At 37.6% G+C, this 21,694-nt stretch overlaps 1 protein-coding gene and 2 long non-coding RNA genes across 15 annotated transcripts; all 3 read left to right on the top strand.

Moving 5' to 3' along the window:
- The first annotated feature begins 2,921 nt into the window (after positions 1–2,921).
- On the top strand, positions 2,922–3,575 carry LOC110913509. The gene has a single exon (XM_022158334.1). The coding sequence runs from the start codon at positions 2,922–2,924 to the stop codon at positions 3,573–3,575; it is 654 nt and encodes a 217-aa protein (XP_022014026.1).
- Positions 3,576–6,856: 3,281 nt separating this feature from the next.
- On the top strand, positions 6,857–12,466 carry LOC110911192. Of its 13 annotated transcripts, none has more exons than XR_004881309.1 (11): positions 6,857–7,274; positions 7,374–8,373; positions 8,467–8,704; positions 9,045–9,485; positions 9,566–9,682; positions 10,146–10,566; positions 10,749–10,893; positions 11,210–11,270; positions 11,384–11,436; positions 11,591–11,694; positions 12,372–12,466. It is a non-coding gene; the product is annotated as an uncharacterized LOC110911192 (long non-coding RNA). The 13 variants fall into 13 exon arrangements; XR_004881306.1 differs by having other exon boundaries at positions 12,366–12,453; XR_004881307.1 differs by lacking the exon at positions 12,372–12,466 and having other exon boundaries at positions 7,374–7,812; positions 8,064–8,373; positions 11,591–11,871.
- A 7,784-nt stretch (positions 12,467–20,250) lies between these two features.
- On the top strand, positions 20,251–21,190 carry LOC110909536. The gene is made up of 3 exons (XR_002575429.2): positions 20,251–20,351; positions 20,429–20,477; positions 20,915–21,190. It is a non-coding gene; the product is annotated as an uncharacterized LOC110909536 (long non-coding RNA).
- Positions 21,191–21,694: the final 504 nt, after the last annotated feature.

Raw genomic sequence — 21,694 nt, 5'->3', positions numbered from 1 at the left:
GAATCCACAAGGTAAAACTAAAAAATTAGGGGTGTGGTGGGGCGTCCCTTAGTTGGGCGTGGCTAGCCATGTGGAATTTTTTTTTTTGTTTAAACTATTTAAAATTTCATTTACTAAAAATAACCACCCAACCAAAGCACGCCATGTCACCCAGCCCCCCGCCCCACGCCAAGCGGGCAATGCCATGCCCAACACTTGGCCGGTATAGTGTAGCCAGCGTTAAAGCCAATCCGCGGCCCCCACCCACACCCTATAGTCTAACAAAGCTAGTAAATACCAATGTGGGTCTGGCCCTCACTTGGTAGTGTCTCATCGAGAAGGTTGTGTATTCAAACATGGGCAAAGATGTAGTTTAAGATTATTGGTGTAACTGTAATAAGTTTTCCATATGCCTTTAAAAAAAGGCTGGTAATACCCCATGTTAGTAGCAAAATTTACATGTTAATAGCAATGATAAAATAATTTGTATGTTAATAGCAAAAACTAATAATAGAATATGCATACTAATACCAAAACAACTAGCTAGAAATAGGAATCAAAATAGTGTTTGTGTAAATTGGAATGAAGGTAACATAATATAATTACTCATAGAGATAACGTAAATTACTTCTGCCCTTTTTCTATAGTGCCAAAATGTAAATTACTCCCCGTGTGAACGGTGAATTATCTCTATGAATACAATGTTTATATATTTGTTAAGGAGGCGATTAATTCCTTTGATGGGGAGGGTTCAGCGGACCTTAGACTGTTGAAGAAGTTTGAACATATCAGGAATCGTCTTAAGATTTGGCGAGATGAAGCTCTTTAAAAAGAAGGGGAAGAGGTGTTGAAAGCTAGGAAGGAGTTGGAGGATTTGGAATGTTTAATGGAGGATACGGATTTAGGGGAAGTAGAGGAGTGGATTTTGTCCGAGAATAAAAAGGTGATTTTGGAGTTTGAGGAGAATAAGTCTAAAGACTTTAGGTAGAGATCGAGGGTTAGATGGGCGAAGGATGGCGATGAGAACTCTAGGTTCTTTCATGGTATGATTAACTGTAGGAGGGCCTCAAATAAGATTCACGGGCTTAATGTTAATGGTTCGTGGTGTTCGAAACCTTCGTTAATCAAGAAGCAGGTTTTCTGTTTCTTTAGAGACAGGTTCAAGGAGGAGATGTCTGTCCGACCTAGGATGTTTTGTGATAATGTGAAGAAGCTCAACAGTTTCGACGCTTCTAGCCTTGTTGCTCCTTTCTCTCTGCAAGAACTGAGAAGCGCTGTTTCAGATTGTGGGGACGACCGGGCTTCCTGTCCAGATGGCCTGAATTTCAAGTTTCTCAAACATTTTTGGGAGTTTTTTGAGAATGACTTCCTCCAGATTCTAAATGAATTTCATAGTTCCGGCTATATTAGTAGGGGTTGTGCTTCTTCATTTATAGCTCCCATTCCGAAAAACAAGGATCCTCTCGGGCTGAACGAATATAGGCCTATCAGTTTAGTGGGGGCCATCAACAAGGTGATCTCTAAAGTCTTGGTTAATCGGTTAAAGTTGGTGCTTGATTCGGTTATCTCAGAGTCTCAATCGGCTTTTTTGAAAGGAAAATTCATTCTAGATGGTCCTCTTGTGCTGAACGAGGTGACTAACTGGGTAAAGAAGAGTAAGAGAAAAGCATTTATCTTCAAACTTGATTTCGAGAAAGCCTACGACAGTGTGAATTGGGGCTTTGTCGACATGGCGATGAGTCAAATAGGTTTTCCTCCGCTTTGGCGACGTTGGGTTCAAGGGGTGCTGTCGTCAGCTCGTGCTGCGGTCTTAGTGAATGGAGCTCCGACCTTCGATTTCCCTTGCCATAAAGATATGAGGCAAGGCGATCCTTTGTCTCCTTTCCTATTCTTGATCGTAATGGAAATGTTGTCTTGTTGTTTGGAGAAAGCCGTTGATATGGGGTTTTTAGCGGGAATTGGGCTCCCCAATGAAGGGCCTCGGGTCTCCCATCTGTTCTTCGCGGATGACGCGGTTGTTATCGGGGAGTGGTCTCATCTTAGTGTGGTCAATGTGGTGAGGATCTTAAGGTGTTTCGAAGTTTGCTTGGGTATGAAGATTAATTTGGAGAAATCCTCGTTAATGGGATTAGGGGTTCCCGATTCAGACGTTGTCTCGGTTGCTAGCGATTTGGGGTGCAAAGCTGATCGTTTACCTTTTAAGTACCTCGGTTTATATGTTGGGCACAATATGAATTGGCTGGCCAATTGGGGACAGGTCTTCGAAATCTTCGAAAATAGGTTGTCTCTCTGGAAGGCCTCGGTTCTATCATCTGGAGGAAGGCTTACCCTTATTAAGTCTGTTCTCTGAGTCTTCCTTGTTACCTTTTTGCGTTGTACAAGGCACCGGCTGGGGTTATTAATAAATTGGAATCTATTATTCGAAAGTTTCTTTGGGGCGGCAATAGCTTACTTAAAAAGCTCCATTGGGTTGCGTGGGTGCGTGTGGCCTCTCTGATGGACGCTGGTGGTTTGGGTTTGAGAAGCTTAGAGTCTATTAATCGTGCTTTTCTTTTAAAGTGGATTTGGAGGTTTAAATCGGAAAAAGATAACTTGTGGGTTAAGGTGGTGTCGTCGATTCACGCTAGTAGAAATGACTGGAATTTTATTCCTCGTCGGGCTTCGTTGGGAGGGGTTTGGGGTTCCATTGTGAAGTTGGTTGCTGCTCCGATTTACGGTTCGGTTAAGATTTCGAATCTTATTAGAGGTCAGGTGGGGGATGGCAAAGAGGTTCGTTTCTGGCTCGACCCGTGGCTACTTGCCGAGTCGCTGTTGTCTCGCTTTCCTAATCTCTTCCGGTTGGAAAATGACAAGAATGCAAAGTCAGTGAGCGTATTGTCAGGTCGGTGTCTAACCCGGATGCTCGATGGAACTGGAGGGTGCTTCCTAGTAGTGATATAGAGATGGCGGAATGGGTCGACCTGTGTTTTCTTCTTCGTGACACGTTTCTGGGAGACTCAAGGGACTCATGGAGGTGGTTAGGGGACAAAGATGGTGAGTTTAGCGTTGGTTCATTAAAAAGACAAATGGATAGTAATATGGATTTTAGCAATAGATTTGTTTGGGAGTGGAGCAAGTGGGTGCCTCTCAAATGTAATTTGTTTGCTTGGCGGGCCGAGATGGGGAAGATAGCCACTAGAGTAGAGCTTCGGAAGAGGAATATCCCTATTCCGTCATTGTCCTGTCCGTTTTGTGCTTCGGCTGATGAAACGACAGACCATCTTTTTTCGGCGTGTAGTTTCGTCTCGGTTATCTGGACGAAGGTGAGCAGCTGGAGTCGGACTCCCTTTTTGGTGGCTTTCTCGTTTCGGGATATTATTGAAGCACATCGGTATTGCGGTCTTTCGGGCAAAGGTAAGGTCGCTTATCAGAGGTTGGTTCTTATTGTTTGCTGGAAAGCGTGGAAGGCTAGAAACGACCTCATTTTTTCCGAAAAAGCTCCGGTGGTCGACGAAGTCTTTAGTGAGATCAGGTCGTTAGGATATTTGTGGTTTAAGAATAGGTCTAAGTATAAAGATATTTCTTGGGATGAATGGTGTAAGTTTGTAAATATGTAATTTTTGGGTGATGCCCGGTCTTCGGGTGACCGTGTGTTAATGGAGTTTTCCTTTAAAAAAAAAACACCACAAATGCTATAGCACTGAATATGGAGCATGATTTTAAATGTCAGTGTTACTTTTTGCCATTTTTAATTTATATTCCTGGAATACGAATTACTTCTTATGTCAACGGCGAATTCATGGAAAACAACCTCTCTTTTAGGCTACACGGTATGGGGGCGTCACCCCACCCGTCTTGCTCCGGCGATGGCATCTACACCAACCCGCCCCCCTCCCCCCGTCCCCGTCCCCGTCCTCACCGTCCGAATATGGACGTTTGCGACGGACCAAAACATGTGGGCCCCCCTAAGAAAACTAGCCGTTAATAAAAAAAATAATTTCACATTTAAAAAATACCTAATTCACTCCCACTTTTATAAATACTCACCTCTTTTACACCTTTTTCACAACTTTTCACCCACTACAATCTCATATCTCTCTCACATTTTATAACCCCTCTTCCCTTTTATAAAAGAACATCTATTTTTATACCATTTTTATCCGCTACAACCTCATCTCTCTCTCTCAAAAATTATCATGGCTTCACCTTCTTCCATTTCTTCAATTTCTTCCGTCTCTTCATCATCTTCGTCTACGGGGTATTCATCATCTTCGGAAGAGGATGCTATTATGCATAACATAATTATGAACGCGGCTCAGGTCTTCATGGCAGGTGATGAAGCGTCGTCCGAACGGCAAACTAGACGAGCAAAATATAACCGAGACCAAGAAGGTATTTTACTTTTTTTTCCTTATGTTTTATATACATTTGAAAATGTTTTTTTGTAATTAATTTCACTTATGTTTCGTTTTAAATTTGTAGCCGGCCACGTTAAACTAGTAGCCGATTATTTTGCCGACGAACCCGTGTACCCAGCCGATATTTTTTGACATCGTTTCCCCGCATGAGTAGTCCACTGTTTTTACGTATTGCAGGCGACATGGCCCAGTCTGATCCGTTTTTTACATTGCGATACCTGACACTCCCCTATTGGCCTAACAAATTTACGATTTTATCCCGCTTTAAAATTACGATTTTGCCATCAGTTTAAAATTATGTTTTGCCCCCACTTAAAAATGAATTTACGCTTTCGCTCCTAGGTAAATATTTCAATTTTGCCCTCAGTTAAAAACTACGATTTTGCCCCGTTTCAATTTAGAGTTTTGCCATTAGTATTTTTCCCTTAAAATTATGATTTTCCCATCAGTTCAAAATTATGTTTTTACCCCCACTTAAAAATAAATTTACGCTTTTGCTCCCAGTTAAAGATTCCAATTTTGCCCTCAGTTCAAAATTACGATTTTGCCCCGTATAAATTTATAATTTTGCCATTAGTTTTTTTTCTCACAGCCAAGTTACGATTTTACCCTCAACTTAAATTTACATTTTCCCCCATCGTTTTTGTTTGTTTTCCTGGTGACATTACAAGTTTACCCCAGTGTAAAATTACAGTCGTGCCGGCAGCTTCCTGGCACTCCCTCGTTGGTCCATTTAGTTTTCGATTTATCCCCGAATTAAAATTATGATTTGGCCCTCGGTTAAAAATTACGTTTTTCTCAATGTTTTAGTTTTTTTAGCAAAACTATAAAGGTTTTTTGTTTTAATTGGTTTACTCGATTTAATTTCTTCCCGTGTCAAGGAGCTGCCTAACACTAGCTCATTAGTCCTGAAAATTTACAGTTTTGCCCTGAGCCCAAAAATACGGTCTTATCATCGTTTTTGTTTTTTTCTTCCTAGCAAAATTATAGTAGTCTTTTTTTAGTTGATTAAAAATTATTCGGCTATCGCCCCGCAACGCGGGCGGGGCATCAACTAGTTTGTAACAATTTTTTTTTGAAAAGTAAACTTCATTAACACCAAGCCAACCCAAACCGGGCCAGCCAAACACTACAACAAAATTACATATTTACAAAGGAGCACCACTCCCCCCACTCTATCACTTTGTATTTGGACCAATTAACAAACCAAAGAAACCCAATCGCTTTCACTTCGCTAAGAATTTTGTCTATCCTAACCGGAGTATTGGAAAAAACCAATTTGTTCCTAGCACGCCACAAACTCTAACACGCTATCATGATAATACCTTGAACCGCGTCTTTCTTCCTTTCCGAAGCCCCGAGGTCCTTGAAGATGCCAAAGAGATCCTTAACATCGAAAGCAAAGATGTTAGGGATTCTACACCAAGAGCTTATACCGTGCCACACGTTAGACGCAACCGAACAGCCCAAGAACAAATGATCAGCGGATTCATCTTCCGATTGACATAGCCAGCATGTGGTATCACCAACTTGAACATTCCTATTCCTTAAAGCAATAGCAGTAGCAACACGATCCATACCCAATCTCCAAGCTAGAATATTACACTTCGCGGGAACCCATTTACACCAAAAAAATGAATAGTTGTTACCTCTTGGTGTGGCCGGATAGAGAAATTTTTTCACACTTTTGACAGAAAAAATTCCTTCTGAATCAAAGGACCATCTCTATCTATCACCACGATCCAAAAACTGGACCGACTCCAATATGGCTCGAAGCTGCTGAAGGTTAGAAACAAGCTTAGAATCAATAAGCGGATACTTCCAGTTCCAACAAAACTCAATATCAGCACCGATATTTCTAATCCGATTCGAAACAAGACACCTCTTTTCTACTTCCAAACTAAAAAGGTTCGGGAACCTAAGTTTGAGCGGCTCGTCGGTAGCCCAAACATGAGCCAGAATGATATTTTATTGATGTCTCCAATCTCACCTTTTAGGAAATTCCGAATAGATAACCCGTTTACCTTAGTGTTAATAAATACCTTAGCAATATTATTCCAAACTCCATTAAGAGACATCTTGAACGGAATGCATTCCCAACCGAGCCGACTAAAGTGAAAGGCTTCAATAGTTCTTTTCCACAAATTATTCTCCTCCGCTTCAATAGTTTGTAACAATTAATGTTTGGAATTTAGATAAAATTTAAAACATGTTTATGGAAATTAATCTATATCTATATATATTAATAAATGAGATGATTTGGGCTATGTGTCCTTGAATGATGAAGCCATTTTGATGATGTGGCATCCATTGGTTTAGGGGAGGTTGATTTTGGGAGGGAATTTGTCTAATTAACTCTACACAAAGGAGATTTCACAAAACACAAACTAAAACCTATATTGGACGCGGGATCCGGAAGACTACGGATTGGATCGGGCTTTTAATTTTGGATCCTTTATATTGCTTCTGACTCCCATCTTCTTTCTCACACTTCATTCCAAACCCTAAACCATTCTTTCAGCCCTTTCTCTCTGTCTACATCCTCTTCAAATCAAACTTGGATCCATCACTGTCTTCTCCAAACAATTCAACAAACAGGTAACAATTCTTCAGATAATGTCGCTAACTTCATCTTCTTCATCAAGAAATTTTAGGATTCTTCTTCGTGACACCATCAATGTGTGAACCGAATTGGAAAAACATGCTCCTTCTTCGTGACACCATCCATTTTATTTGGATATCTAATTAGGGTTTCTTGGTCTCATCACAAACTCAAAAAAAATTTCGATCCCATCTGCTTTCTCTCTCTTTCTCCCTGGTGATTCAAAAAGACGAAGGTGATTCAAGTCGATTGGTGAAGATTTCACCATATCAATGAAGAATCTAACCTCTCAGCGGGTATACAAGTTTTTAGGATTTGATTTTTGAGTTATCTGTATTAGTTTATATCTTTATAGTTATATTCTGTTTTGACATTTTTGGTGTGATTTATTGTAGGTATAATAAGGATATTAGGAGTTTAAGTCTTAGTTGTGTGTTTTGAGTCCACCACAAGCTGTCAATAGAGGACCTCCGATAATCCTTACCATGGTTCTGGTCGATTATAGTGTTTGAGAACTTGAATTAAAGTTCGATAGTTACAGTTGAATGCTCACTGATTTAACTCTATTTTATCAAATTTTAAATTCAGTTTCTTTATTCAAAGTCAAGTTACTTGCCCTAATTTATTACATGATTTGAGTTAATATTATGTATTTATGTGTACCAAGCTGATGATCAACACTACATACCAAGGGCATTGCTAATGTATTTGGATCCCAGGGTGATTAATGGAATCCAAACCGGCGAATACAGAAATCTTTATAGTCACGGGAATATATTTAATACAAAATAAGGAGGGGGTGCAGGAAACAATTGGGCCAGTGGATATCATCAGGTTAGGAAGTAGGAACTACCTTCATGTGACCACCATTATTTTCTTAATTTTAAAAGAGTTAAATAATATAATTTTGTTATCATATAGGGTTTTAGTGAAACCCGTTTCACCCGTTTTGTCATCTTTATTTTTTAATTTGACGTGCACACTTAAGGAATTAAGGGAGTAGGTTTGTTGACTTGGATTGCAATCAAAAGATAAGTGACCAGTTAGTAGTATTTGTGGAAATTTGTTCTTTTGCTCATTTTAAGGTTGGAAAGAGCATACATGGAAAAAAACTTATCTCTGGTTCAACTGGTTTACCTGCTCATATGAATGGCCAAAGGGTAGGATAGTTATTAAAATCAGCAATCAAATTGAGAATTGTTGATAAAATCTTCGCCACCTTCGAAGTTGATCTCCAATCATTCTCTGGCTCTTTTGATGCAACTTTTATTTTTTGTTTCATGATCTGGTGGTGGTGCTTCGAGCATCGGTGATGGCAGTCTGGGATATACTGAGCATACCGTCCTCAAAATTTGATACATCAATTTTGGATCTTGCAGCTTATTTCTCATCAATGTAAGTTATGCTTCTCGCGAATCGAATTTTATCTTTGTAACATTGAATTTTATGTTTGTTTTTTATTATTGTAATACTGCGACTAATGTGTAGGGTTTTGGGGGTTCTGAATCGTTGGCCGAAGCTCAAAATTGGGAGAAATATGGGGTAAATATGTCCAAGGAGTTGACCTCTCTGGCCTCTTTAAATGAAGTTCAGTTATCTTGAAGAGGAACTTGAAGACCCATCGCATATTAAATCAAGTTGTTAATGGCAGCTTCTGCTTGGGCTTGATGCGAATGCGGGGAAGTGACAACTTTACAGAGTTATCATGAGAGTTATCATGTTTGAGGTAATATCTTTGATGCTAAAGTTGTTAAATTTGGTCATTTTGTTGGGTTACGAGTCGAAACATATAGTTATATGCCACGGCTCTACTTGAAAACAGTTTTTATATCCAGATTTTTATATATATTTTTTAATCCCGCAATAACAAGAAATCCCAAAATGTCAATTGCTCAAACAACGGGTCGGTTGATTGTCACAATATTAAGAATCATGCTTCAACACTATCTTCCATGGTCATTCAGTTACAATTAGTTATATGATTCTGATTGTTACATAATAAAACTAGAAAACAAACCATTTTTACATTTATATTTTCTAATGCCAGTTTTATTTCTCATATATAGGTAATAATGAGGTGTTAAACGTTCCTCCAGTAGAGATTAGCAAAGTTGATACTAATGTTGATGTTTCTGATAGACAAATCCCCATTTTGAGAAAATTGAAGAATCTGATATATGTGATTCTTCTGAATCAAATCTTGAAGTGACCAGGACAGATAAGTTGGTCAAAGATGGAGTTGTGGAACCCACACCTGAGCTAAGTCATGCCCCCGTGTCAGAAGTTGTTAAACAATCTGTAGTAGTTGAAGAAATTAAGATTGAAAAGTTTGAATTGGATGGTGAAGTTGCTCCTGAAGATGTGAAAGGATCTAAAACTGATTAGGGGTTTTAGTGAATAAAATCAAGCATGCAAAGTCTAAATCTGATCTTACATATGTTGAGAAGTTGATCAAGAACCTAAAATTGATCAGAATGTTTCAGTTCTAAATAAAAAGATGAATCTTGGTACGATTTTTGGTACGATTGTGTTGATGTTTTTCTTTTAAATAAGTTTGAATGTGTTTAATGATTTCTGAATCTATTAGGTTCTATAAAGAAGTGATTGGAAGAATATGGCTACTCAAAGTGAAGTTGGAGCAAAAGGTGCTACTACTAGACCGCCTCCGAATCCGTACATGTTACGGATTGTTAAGTTTTTTGAGGTATAGCTTAAAAATTGAGAAGCATTTTTGCTATGGTATTCATATTGTCCTGTTCTAAATCAATGTGTATAACTTGAAGGGGATTTTTTGTTCCTTTCAAAGTAATTGTGTCAATTGAATAATAATGGTATAATACCGTTCGGTTCGGGTTGGGTTGAACCGGCTAACCCACGAACATTAATCATTAATCAGTTAACTCTAATTTCATTATTATTATTTTGATTATATTACAAATTTGAAATTAGATTAGATGCTGCAGTTATTGATTATTATGTTGTGTTGTTAAAACAATTGAATCTGTAAGCAAATTGATGTGTAATTAATTGTGTAGGATGCAACTTTAGGATATGTGTTGAGTCACTGAATTATATGCTAATAGTGTTCATTGCACTTATAGATTTATAAGATGTATTCTGAAAATATTTGAATCTGCAAGCAATTTAATGTGTATCCAATTGTGTAGGATGCAACTTTAGGATCTGTGTAAGAGTGGTTTCTTGAAGCTCTCGAACTATACTTAATCACTAATTTCAATAGCGTTGGATTTTGAAATGCATTATCATAATCTAAGGAATGATGTGCTATGATATATGTTGCTTGAAGTCAATTGCAAGGGAATATGGATGAATATAGTAGGAGCTCAGGGAGACAATCATCACGGCCGGTTTTAAAATCCGAATTATCCGGTAAATCGACGCCCAGAGGTTCTCCATCGTTTAGAAGATTAAGCTCGAGTCGGACTCCTAGAAGAGATGGGAGTAGCAATGGATTTAATTCTCATTGTTTCAGAAGCAACGGGATATTCTGTAGCCATAGCCTTGGAGCTCTAGACGATTCATATTCAAAAATTGAGTCGATAGGTTTTTGAAGTACACCATTTCCAGGTAATGTTTCCAAATGTTTCTTTGGATAACCGATTGAGTATCTCAGTAGTATAAATTGATAGGGTTAAAAGGTTCTTAAGTCACCTTATGTAATTTTTGGTGTTCTTGCTTATTGAGTTGATACTTAGGGTTTCTGTGGATTGTTGATTGTTTATAGGATTATTTGTGTGAAACTGTTGCAGGGTTTATTTGAAATTCTTTATATGTTGGGCGCATTTATGTCAAATAACAATGCTGGAGCAAAAAGTATGTCTGGTGGGATGAGCTTTACATTGGTAGGTCCTAAACAAGTTTGGTGGAACATTGTTAGTTGCTGGTGACATCCAGGTAGAACATCTCACATTTTTTGGGTCCATAGGTAATGAGTTATGCGGATGGGTTGATAACAGGTCAAAATGGATAGTGTTGAAACTGAGTCGCTTTGAGTTTGGTTGACCCATATCTTATACTTATCTAATGTGTTGTTCATATTTCGGCTTTTTTATATATTCTTCAACCTCTTTATAAAATATTTTTTTTGGATATATAGAGTACTTTGTCAATAAATATCTGAGTAAATGCTTAATGAACGAACATGTACAACGCCTTGGTTTGTTTACAGGGATTAAACTTGGTTTAATGCCGGAGACATGTTGTTTTGCAGATTAAACGGAAACCAAAACCGATGATTATTGCCGGTTTTGCCGTTGAGTACTTTTACCCAGGTTTGGGGATGTTCCATTTTTCGTGGATTTTCTTTATTGCGTCTATTTGGTTGCTGTTGTATTGCAAATCATTGATTAGGGTTTGTGTTTGATGTTGGCCGTTGCTTACGAAGGATTTGGTGCAATGCCTTATTGCAAATCATTCAAAGGGGGCGCAATAATCTTGGTGTGTGAGTTTTTTGGAGTCAAAATCATCATGGTATCATTAATGCATTTGTATTTTGTCAACCAATCTGGAATCGCATATTCTTTAAAGTTTGAGTGTTTTTTTTATATTTTGTAAGAAAATTAGTTAATATATCGATTTTTCTTACGAGCAGGCCGTTTATACAACATTTAGGCCTGCAAGAAGGTGGAATGGATGCAATCAAGCTGGAAGGGGGTGCACCATCAAGGATTTCAGCTGCAAAACACATTGTTGAAGGTGGGATTGAAGTTATGGGGCATGTAGGGTTGGCCCCTCAAGCCATTAGTGTTCTTGGTAGATTTAGACCTCAAGGGAGGAATGTTCTCAGTGTTTTGAAACTTTGCCCCGGATATGTAAAATGAACCGACCGTTTTTGGAATATTTGTTTATAAATATGTATAATGTTCATGAAAACCATCTTTATCATCTAAAAAACATAATACAAAGTTACAAACTAAGTATTTTGATTTAGAAAGACCGGTTTAAACCGTCACACCAAACCTTTTTCGATGGCCTGGCTGACCCAACCAACCCGCCCGGTTTGGTTTGCCATTTGTAGTAACCGTAGTAGTTAGAGGTCCGGTCTATAAATTTTAAAATAGCATGGTTATAGTTGGATATCATCAATAGTGCAGGTGAGATGATTTGACCCATCCCGTAATTGGTTCTGTGTTTTGTTTGCTTTGTGTTTTAAATGCAAGATGGCATCTTTAGGGTCAGAAAGTTCATTTATATAGATGAAAACTATAAGTATGGATGTGCTTTTTAAGTTAACATTTAATTTGTTCTATTTCAGGTGCCTATGGGTTTTCTAAGTGTTTGTTAAGCATTCCATCTAACCTTTATATTCTTAGTTTTTATTTGCTTATTTCTTTTGATTTTCCACTTGAATATGTTGATGATTCAAGGATCAGATGGGCACTCTTGCAATCGATATTGAATCCGATACAACTGTCCCAAAACTCCCCAATTGGCCTATAGCACAGCCCGAAATCTCCAGCAATGAAATGAAAAAGTTCTAAAAAGGACTCTTCTGTCTGTTTTCTTCACAACACTCTGTCGTGAATGGCGGGCAATAATGTGCTCAGGTTAGAGAATATTTATCTACTTATTCGTTGCTTCGTAAATTGCAGTTCCAATTGCTTAAAAAGAATTCATGGGATTTAGAGTTGTATCGGCGTGTGATGACTAATTGTGTATTGGTTACAGGTAGAATGAATACTTGGAATAAATGCGCAAAACAGTCAAGAAGAAGATGTTAGGAAGCAACTTAACAAAGGGTTTGTCCCACATTGGATAGATGTTCGTTGTTTAGCAGCCTTGATTAAGGTAGTAAGGTACCCTAATAATATTTGTTTGATTTACTTAACTGATAGACAATGAAAGTGATTTTGAAGAGGCATGGTTAATAGAACCACCTACGGGTGTTCTTGATTGGGTAACACCCAGGCAAGTAATGCACTGCAACACATACAGAAGAAAAATGCATAACAGTTATGAGTTTCTTTCCTTAACCAGATGCGCGTGAAGAACAATCACACAAAAAAAAAAAACGATTTTTGGATGGCTGCAGCCTAGGAATACTATGCAGCCAAAATGAGAGCACTTCATAAGGCGGTGGAGGGCCCTCAATCGATGGTGGTGGCTGCAGCTATTGGTAGAATTAAGCAGGTTTTGAAGAGATAGGTACCTATCCAAACTCTATCGATATCATTTGGTTCAAGTTTTGATTATCTGAGACCTTAAAAGATGAATTGTTTGTAATGTTTTTACAATATGCTCTGTTACCACATGTTGGATCAGTTCTGTTTAAACATAATGGAAAACATGAATAACATACCTGTTACAGTAGACAGGCCAGCAGAGAATCCAGTCAGAGATGCAGCCATCGAGTTCGACATGATTGTCAGGATGATCTGGTTCCTCCTTAGGGTGTAAAGTTATGATGGTGATGAAACCGAGACTAGGGAAGAATCGGTTGGGAGAGAGAGCCGAAATAGATGTTATGAGGGTTGTGTGAATTGTGTAATTGTCTAACCCTTAAACTCTCTAATAATCTCCTTATATATACACCCAAGAGGAAACCTAATTAGTTAATAAGGGTAATATGGTCCATCAACAATTACCAATTAATTATTAATAAGTTATTAATATATTTTGATCTATATAATATAAATGATTATAAAGGCTACTAGATTAAATATTATAATAATAATATATTTAATCTCACATTCTCCCACTTAGCCGAGTAATCATTTATCATGAGTATTAGTTGAGTCTGGCCAGGAGTTAACACTCATTTTAGCCTTAAACCAAGAACTATAACGGAGAAATACAGCCGTTGAATCATCATTCGACTCAGGACCCCCATTAATCATACTATAGCCTCAATTTAAAACCTAATAGTTATGATCAAAATACTTATAAGCCCTTTAGCGTCTGATTTGTATTTATATTTGTCTATATGTCATTACACCGGCAGAACATATGTTAGAGACATACAAAATCAAACTGAGGAAATTTCATTAATTAAAACATAAGCTAGTACAATATGCCATTAAATAAGGTCTTTAGTAAGTCCCATATTCGATACATGTTCTTCGAAAACTTTAGGTGGGAGACCTTTAGTCATCGGATCCGCAAGCATATCTTTAGTACTAATATACTCAATACAAAGATTATTTTCCTCAACTTGTTCATGTACGAACAAATATTTTGTATCGAGATATAAACCAGCTCCAGTCGAACTGTTACTATTCGAGAAACTAACGGCAGCTGAGTTATCACAGTAAAGCTTCAATGGTCTAGAAATGGAATTAACGATTTTGAGTCCAGTGATCAGATTTCTAAGCAACATTCCATGACAGGTTGCGTTGTACACAGCAATGTATTCTGCTATCATTGTGGAAGTTGTAGTTAACTGTTGTTTATGACTCTTCCATGAGATAGGTCCGCCTGCTAATATAAAGATGTAGCCCGAAGTGGATTTCTTGTCATCTTTGCATTTGGCAAAGTCAGAATCAGAATAACCTACCAATTCTAAGTGATCACTTCTTCTATAAGTCAGTTTATAGTCTTTCGTCCCTTGCAGATATCTAAGGACCTTCTTAGCTGCTTTCCAGTGATCTAGACCAGGATTAGTCTGATAACGGCCTAGCATTCCAGCAATATAAGCGATATCTGGGCGAGTACAGACTTGAGCATACATCAGGCTCCTGACTACTGACGCGTAAGGTATCTGGCTCATTTGCTCATTTTCAACCTCTGTTGTCGGACACTGGAATGAACCGAAAACATCTCCCTTAACTACTGGAGCGACGGAGGGTTTGCACTGTTGCATGTTGTAACGTGTAAGGACACGATCTATGTAGGTCTTTTGAGACAATCCTAAGATCCCTTTATGTCTATCTCGGTGAATTTCGATGCCGATGACGTAAGAAGCATCTCCGAGATCCTTCATTTCGAAGTTATGCGAGAGTAATCGCTTCGACTCATGCAACATGTCTAAACTATTACTTGCCAATACAATATCATCTACGTAAAGGACAAGTATAGTAAAGTTACTCCCACTTATCTTGAGGTAGGTGCATTGATCCACTTGATTCTTCATAAAACCTTGCCTATTCATGACTTCATCAAACTTGAAGTACCATTGACGTGATGCTTGTTTTAACCCATAAATGGATTTCTTCAACTTACAGACTAGATGCTCCTGACCTTCAGGTTTAAAGCCTTCAGGTTGTTTCATGTAAACATCTTCGTCTAAGTCTCCGTTAAGGAAAGCAGTTTTGACGTCCATCTGATGCAGCTCTAAATCAAAATGAGCTACTAGGGCCATAACGATCCTTAATGAATCTTTACAAGAGAGAGGTGAAAACTTCTCTTGATAATCAATTCCCTCTTTCTGAGTGTAGCCCTTTGCAACCAATCTCGCTTTATAGCGTTCAACGTTCCCATTCGGATCCAGTTTTGTTTTGAACACCCATTTACAACCTACAGGTTTGACACCATTGGGTAATTCTACCAAATCCCAAACGTCATTTTTCTTCATGGATTCAAGCTCATCAATCATTGCTTTGTTCCATTTAGAAGACTGATCACTGCTAATGGCTTCATTATAAGAGATAGGATCATTGAGCTTTCCAGCATCCATTTCAGTCAGGTAGGTAACATAATCATCCCAATTAGTAGGCCTTCTTTGCCTAGATGACCTCCTGAGTTGATTATCGGGTTCAGCATTGTCTTGGTTTTGAGCGTTTGATGTGCCTTCATTATGAGGTATAATGGGTTCTGGTTGTGGAGATGGAATTTGTGCAGTGACTTCAGGTGCAGTTGCATGGGGTACAAGAGGAGTAAATGGAGTAATGGTAAGCGACGAGTCTCTCCCCCCCGCGTCTTGTACTTCTTGCAATTCTTCGTAAGGGTTGGTACTGCTCCCACTGACCTTGAAATCTCCAGGAACACAGCACGCTTGGTTTCAACAATACGGGTGACATAGGAAGGACAATAGAAACGATAACCCTTTGAATGATCAGGATACCCGATAAAGAAACAGGTAACTGTTTTAGGGTCAAGTTTCTTTAGGAAATGATTATAGAGTTTTGCTTCAGCAATGCAGCCCCATACTTTCATATATTTAAGACTCGGTTTCCTTCCTGTCCAAAGTTCATAAGGAGTTTTAGGGACAGACTTAGAAGGAACTCTATTGAGTATATGAACAGCTGCTTTTAACGCTTCAGTCCAGAGGAATAATGGTAAATTAGTGTTGGCTAACATACTGCACACCATGTTCATAAGGGTACGATTTCTTCGTTCAGCGACACCATTCTGCTGAGGTGTACCAGGCATGGTGCATTGGTTCACAATCCCCTGGCCCTTACAAAACTCATAAAATGGACCAGGAGCTTGACCCACATCAGTATGTCTTCCATAATATTCACCGCCTCTGTCTGATCTCACAACTTTAATCTGACGATCTAATTGCTTTTCAACTTCAGCTTTATAATCTTTAAAAGTTGTAAGAGATTCAGACTTTTCCTTAATAAGATACAAGTACATGTAACGACAATAATCATCAATGAAAGTGATAAATGAAATATGTCCTGTTATGCCAGCGATTTGGTAAGGACCACTAATGTCAGTGTGAATGAGTTCTAATAAATTAGAACTCCTAGTGGCACCTTTCTTATTCGCTGATGTCATTTTGCCTTTAAGACATTTGACACATGTTCCAAAATCAGTGAAATCGAGAGGAGGTAAGACTTCATCCTTTACGAGACGACTTAATCGTTCTCTTGAAATGTGGCCTAAATGTTGATGCCATAACATAGATGAAGTCTCTAAGTCTTGTTTCTTTTCCATCTTTGTGAGTGATTCATTAATATTATATGACAACAAGGATTTGGAAAAATTATCATCTAGTTCTAATCTATATAGACCACCATCCAGAATGCCAGTACCATAAACAACAGAATCATAGAGAATAGAGAGTTTGCGATGACCATGAGAAACGACAAAACCATCCATGTCTAACTTTGGTCCTGATACAAGGTTCCGAGTTACCTCAGGAACATATAAGGTATCATAAAGTTTAATACATAAACCAGTTTTCAAAAACTAATGTTCCTATGGCCTTCACTTCTAATTCCCGATCATCCCCAACTTTAAGTGTTCTTTGGTTTCTTCCCAGCTTCCGGATTGAAAGGATTCCCTGAGTAGAGTTAGTCACATGAACCATAGAACCAGAATCAAACCACCAAGAATTAGCAGGAACATTTAAATTAAAGGACTCAAGTATCATGAAAAAATTGTTACCTTTCTTAGCCATCCACTCCTTGAAGTCAGGGCATTCCTTTTGCTTATGTCATGTTTTCTTACAGAACTTGCAATAGGGTTTGCCTAAGGAGATCTTAGAGCTGGAAGGTGCACTTGTATTAGGATTTGGTTTTTGAACTTTAGAAGCATCCTTCCTTTGATGATTGTGCTTCCTCTTTTTAGAGTTGGAGGTGGTGAAGTTAGCAACATCAGTAGTGCGATCCATCTTCATACGCTCTTCCTCTTGTACGCACATAGCGACCAGCTCACTCATCGTCCATTTGTCCTTCTGAGTGTTGTAATTGATCTTGAATGCTTCATAGGACGAAGGAAGCGAAGTGATGATGAAGTGAACAAGAAAACCATCACTGATTTCCATCTCTAGCCCTTTCAGCTTATTGGCCATGTCATGCATCATCATGATGTGTTCGCGAATGCCGCTCGTCCCATCATACTTAGTTGTCACCAGCTTGAGGATAAGAGTGCTAGCGTGTGCTTTTGATGTTCCTTTGAATTGAGCCTCCACAGAAGCCAGATAGGTTTTAGCATCTTCAGAATCAGGAATAGCGCCTCTGATAGCATTGTGAATGGATTGCTTCATGAACATGAGAGACATGCAGTTACATCTAGTCCATTTTTCATGAACTATCTGATCAGCAGCAGTACTTTGAGTAGTAAGATCTGCTGGCTTATTCTCTCTAAGAGCATAATCAAAGTCTAGCAATCCTAGTGTAAGCATGAGGGCATCCTTCCATTCAGCAAAGTTATCACCAGTCAAAGGTGGAATCCCGCAATTGGGTGCTGATAGTGGAAATAAGATGAGCAAGTTATGATACTAAGAAAGAAGTCCTAATGTGATCTAAAGGGCATGATATACTAAGGCATGCATAAATAATGACCATTTTAATTATGAAGCTGCAATATTGTCTATTACTAACATCAAAATAATAGACTTAGTTAAAAATTCTACCTAAACGAAGACAAATCAGCTTTGGCCAGAAGTGTAATCATTTAAGTATGTGTGCAAAGTAATCGTGAGAAATCAGCTTTGGCCAGAAATGAGACAATCACTTTAGATATGCACTTGTCAAGCATGCTAAACATAAATAAATTAAATCAGCTTTGGCCAGAATTAAGACATTTCACGTTTGTAATGCATACTCAACATAGCTTTTATAATACTTGAACAATAAATAGATGTATTAAATCAGCTTTGGCCAGAATTAATACATCAGAAGCTCATTCAAGTTAAGCTATTTTGGTTTTGTAAAAATTATCTGATTCTGATTAGTTAATTAAATGTTTAACAAAACCAAGTATTTAATAGCAAACCACCTGTTAGCGCGGGGTTCGGGGCGGAGCCCCGAGCTGAAATTTAGTTCACACGAAACAGCCTAAGGTAATGGGGTCTCGAGTGAGGTCTCGAGTTAGGTCTCGACTGCGTTATGAGATCTCGAGTCAATTATGAGGTCTCGAGTCGTAACCTTAGTCTCTAGTTGTAACCTTATGGTCTCGAGTCGCAACCTTATGGTCTCGAGACGCAACCTTGTGGTCTCGAGTTGTGACCTTATGGTCTAGAGTCGAGACCTTTGTCTCGAGTCGAGAGCTGATGGTCTCGAGTTGTAAAGATTTTAGGCCCTTTGTCGAGATCTCAGTGGTCTCGAGTCGAGACTGTTGTCTCGAGTTATAAAGTTTTGAGAACCTGATGATTTCGAGTTGAGACCTTTTGGTCTCGAGTCGCAGTCTGATGGTCTCGAATCCCTGTTAACAGCTGTTTTGTGATGATAACTGAAAACTCGAACTTTTAGGGATTGTGAGATAGTGTTTCCTGTTTTATTGTTGATCTAAATTATCAAAAGATTTCGAAAATAATAACTGAAAATCTATTAATAGTTTTCAAAAATTTTAATAGATAAAATTCAGATCAAAATCAGTAAAAACACCCACTAATTTGGATTATATTCCAAAACTTAATGAATTTTCGAGTTTTCTTAGAACAATATGATGAACCCTAAAAATATAAACATAATTCTGGAAATCCGAAACCTGAATTTTAATGGTTTTGTAATGGATTTCGTAACAACAAGTTTAACCCTTTATGATTTCGAGTCAAATATTTAAACATTCTTCCGAAAAACAGTGACTTCGGCACATGGTACTCGAAATCAGCTGAGACATTGAAAAGGCTTTAAAAATTCCGTTTTCCAGATTTTTGATCCCATAATAATGGATACGAAAACAGAACTGATTTATCAACATATGCTCTGTTACCACATGTTGGATCAGTTCTGTTTAAACATAATGGAAAACATGAATAACATACCTGTTACAGCAGACAGGCCAGCAGAGAATCCAGTCAGAGATGCAGCCATCGAGTTCGACATGATTGTCAGGATGATCTGGTTCCTCCTTAGGGTGTAAAGTTATGATGGTGATGAAACCGAGACTAGGGAAGAATCGGTTGGGAGAGAGAGCCGAAATAGATGTTATGAGGGTTGTGTGAATTGTGTAATTGTCTAACCCTTAAACTCTCTAATAATCTCCTTATATATACACCCAAGAGGAAACCTAATTAGTTAATAAGGGTAATATGGTCCATCAACAATTACCAACTAATTATTAATAGGTTATTAATATATTTTGATCTATATAATATAAATGATTATAAAGGCTACTAGATTAAATATTATAATAATAATATATTTAATCTCACAATAATTAAATTCATGGGGAATGTTGCAAAACTGAGTATGAAGATGATGGGGTTTAGCATGTCTATTGATGAGGATGCTAATATATTAATAACCACATAGTGGATTATTAAGGACTTTTTTATAACTGTTTGTTTTGGAATTTGGTTCTTTTTCATTGTAACATATTGTATTTATTTTACGTTATGTAGACATGCATTGTATTGCTTTCGTTTTGTCATGTCTTATTATTTTTTCCATCATACCAATAAGTATTATTGTTTTGTAGTCTAAACACAACTGAAAACAAATGAGAGTGATGTTGAAGAAGGAGTTGGGTTTCATGGTGCTGTTGATAAGTTGGATCTACCAGATTATTCTCTCCTAATGGTATATACTTATTGTTAAAGTGTTAATTTTTGTATATTATAAAATTATAAATAATTATTTTTTATGTTGTTTTGTAGGATATAGATCATGGAAAGTTTGATGTTGATGTCAATACCCATTTCAAAGGTAATTTGTATATCGCTCTCCACATTATCCAACAGCTCGTGAATATGACTGCATACAAGGCCTTTCTTTTTTGTTTGTTCTCCACCCCGTATTTATGTATTTTAATGAGGTTCTTGAAGGAAAAAGCATAAATTGCAAGTATTCCACACTAATGTGATATTGTCGGCCATTTGGTGTTTTCCACCTTGCATTGAATGAATAGATGTCCCGCCTGGTTCATTGCTGCGCATTCTGCACATAATGGACCAGACTTCAACCCCTCTTTTATTTCTTATTGATATGTCACTATCTCTTCTGAAGAGATGAGTGTGATTGTCTTTAGAATTTGTGTTTTCTGCTTAAATGACTTTAATGAGAGTTGGTTTTCAGCCTACTGAAAATATTATTAAAAGGGGATGTTTTTCAACTACTTAAAATATTATTTTCACATTTTGCAGGGAGGCAGGAATATCGTGCATCCTATTTAAGAGATACAATAGGAAGACAATTGTCTTCACCTTAGAGAAACTCTCCTGCACTATAGCAAATGGTTATGTGATTTGGATTTGTAATTGTGGAGATTATACCACTTCTTATTAGTACTTTTATGTATATACAAGCCAGGTTATGGTGAAAAAATATTTAGTTATATAGGTCCTAATATGTAACACGGGTTCCTTTGTTTATATTGTAAGCTTTTTGGTTGTGTATAAAATTTGGCCTTTCAAAAAAAATATGTGCTAAAACAATGAAACTTTTCACACATGGCGAATAGTTAGGACTATTAAAATCCAATATTCCTAATTAATATACCTTATTCGTCACACATTTTGCATTTTTTATAATATATATACAGTTGTGTTTAATAAAATTTAAATGTTTAACCCATGGTTCTGTATAAACTTTGTTAAAAAATAGTTTTATTCAAGATAATAGCGTGATGAACCAAGTTAAATCGATACTGATATCACTATCGGTATTGTTATAATCGGAACCTATATCGGAACCTATAAGGGAAAGAGGATACTTTAGAGGTTAAAAATGTTATTTATATACTTTTATTTATTGTAAATTAAATTTTCCTACCCGGAATATTTACGGGTTATAACCTAGTTATATATATATATATATATAGTATTCATTTGTGGAAGTTTAACAATAAATAGCTGTGAGGCTAGCCCCTAGAGCCTTATGACTTTTAGAGGCAAGGTGTCACTTTTAAACCAGTGCAAATGAGA

The sequence above is a fragment of the Helianthus annuus genome, chromosome 15, assembly GCF_002127325.2.
Source record: "Helianthus annuus cultivar XRQ/B chromosome 15, HanXRQr2.0-SUNRISE, whole genome shotgun sequence".
Taxonomy (NCBI): domain Eukaryota; kingdom Viridiplantae; phylum Streptophyta; class Magnoliopsida; order Asterales; family Asteraceae; genus Helianthus; species Helianthus annuus.
Note: the sequence above shows the minus strand (reverse complement) of the source record. Positions and strands in the feature narration are given on the sequence as shown.

Coding starts and splice junctions, on each gene's coding strand:
- LOC110913509 (XM_022158334.1), top strand. CDS start 2,922: ATGGCGGAATGGGTCGACCTGTGTTTTCTTCTTCGTGACACGTTTCTG.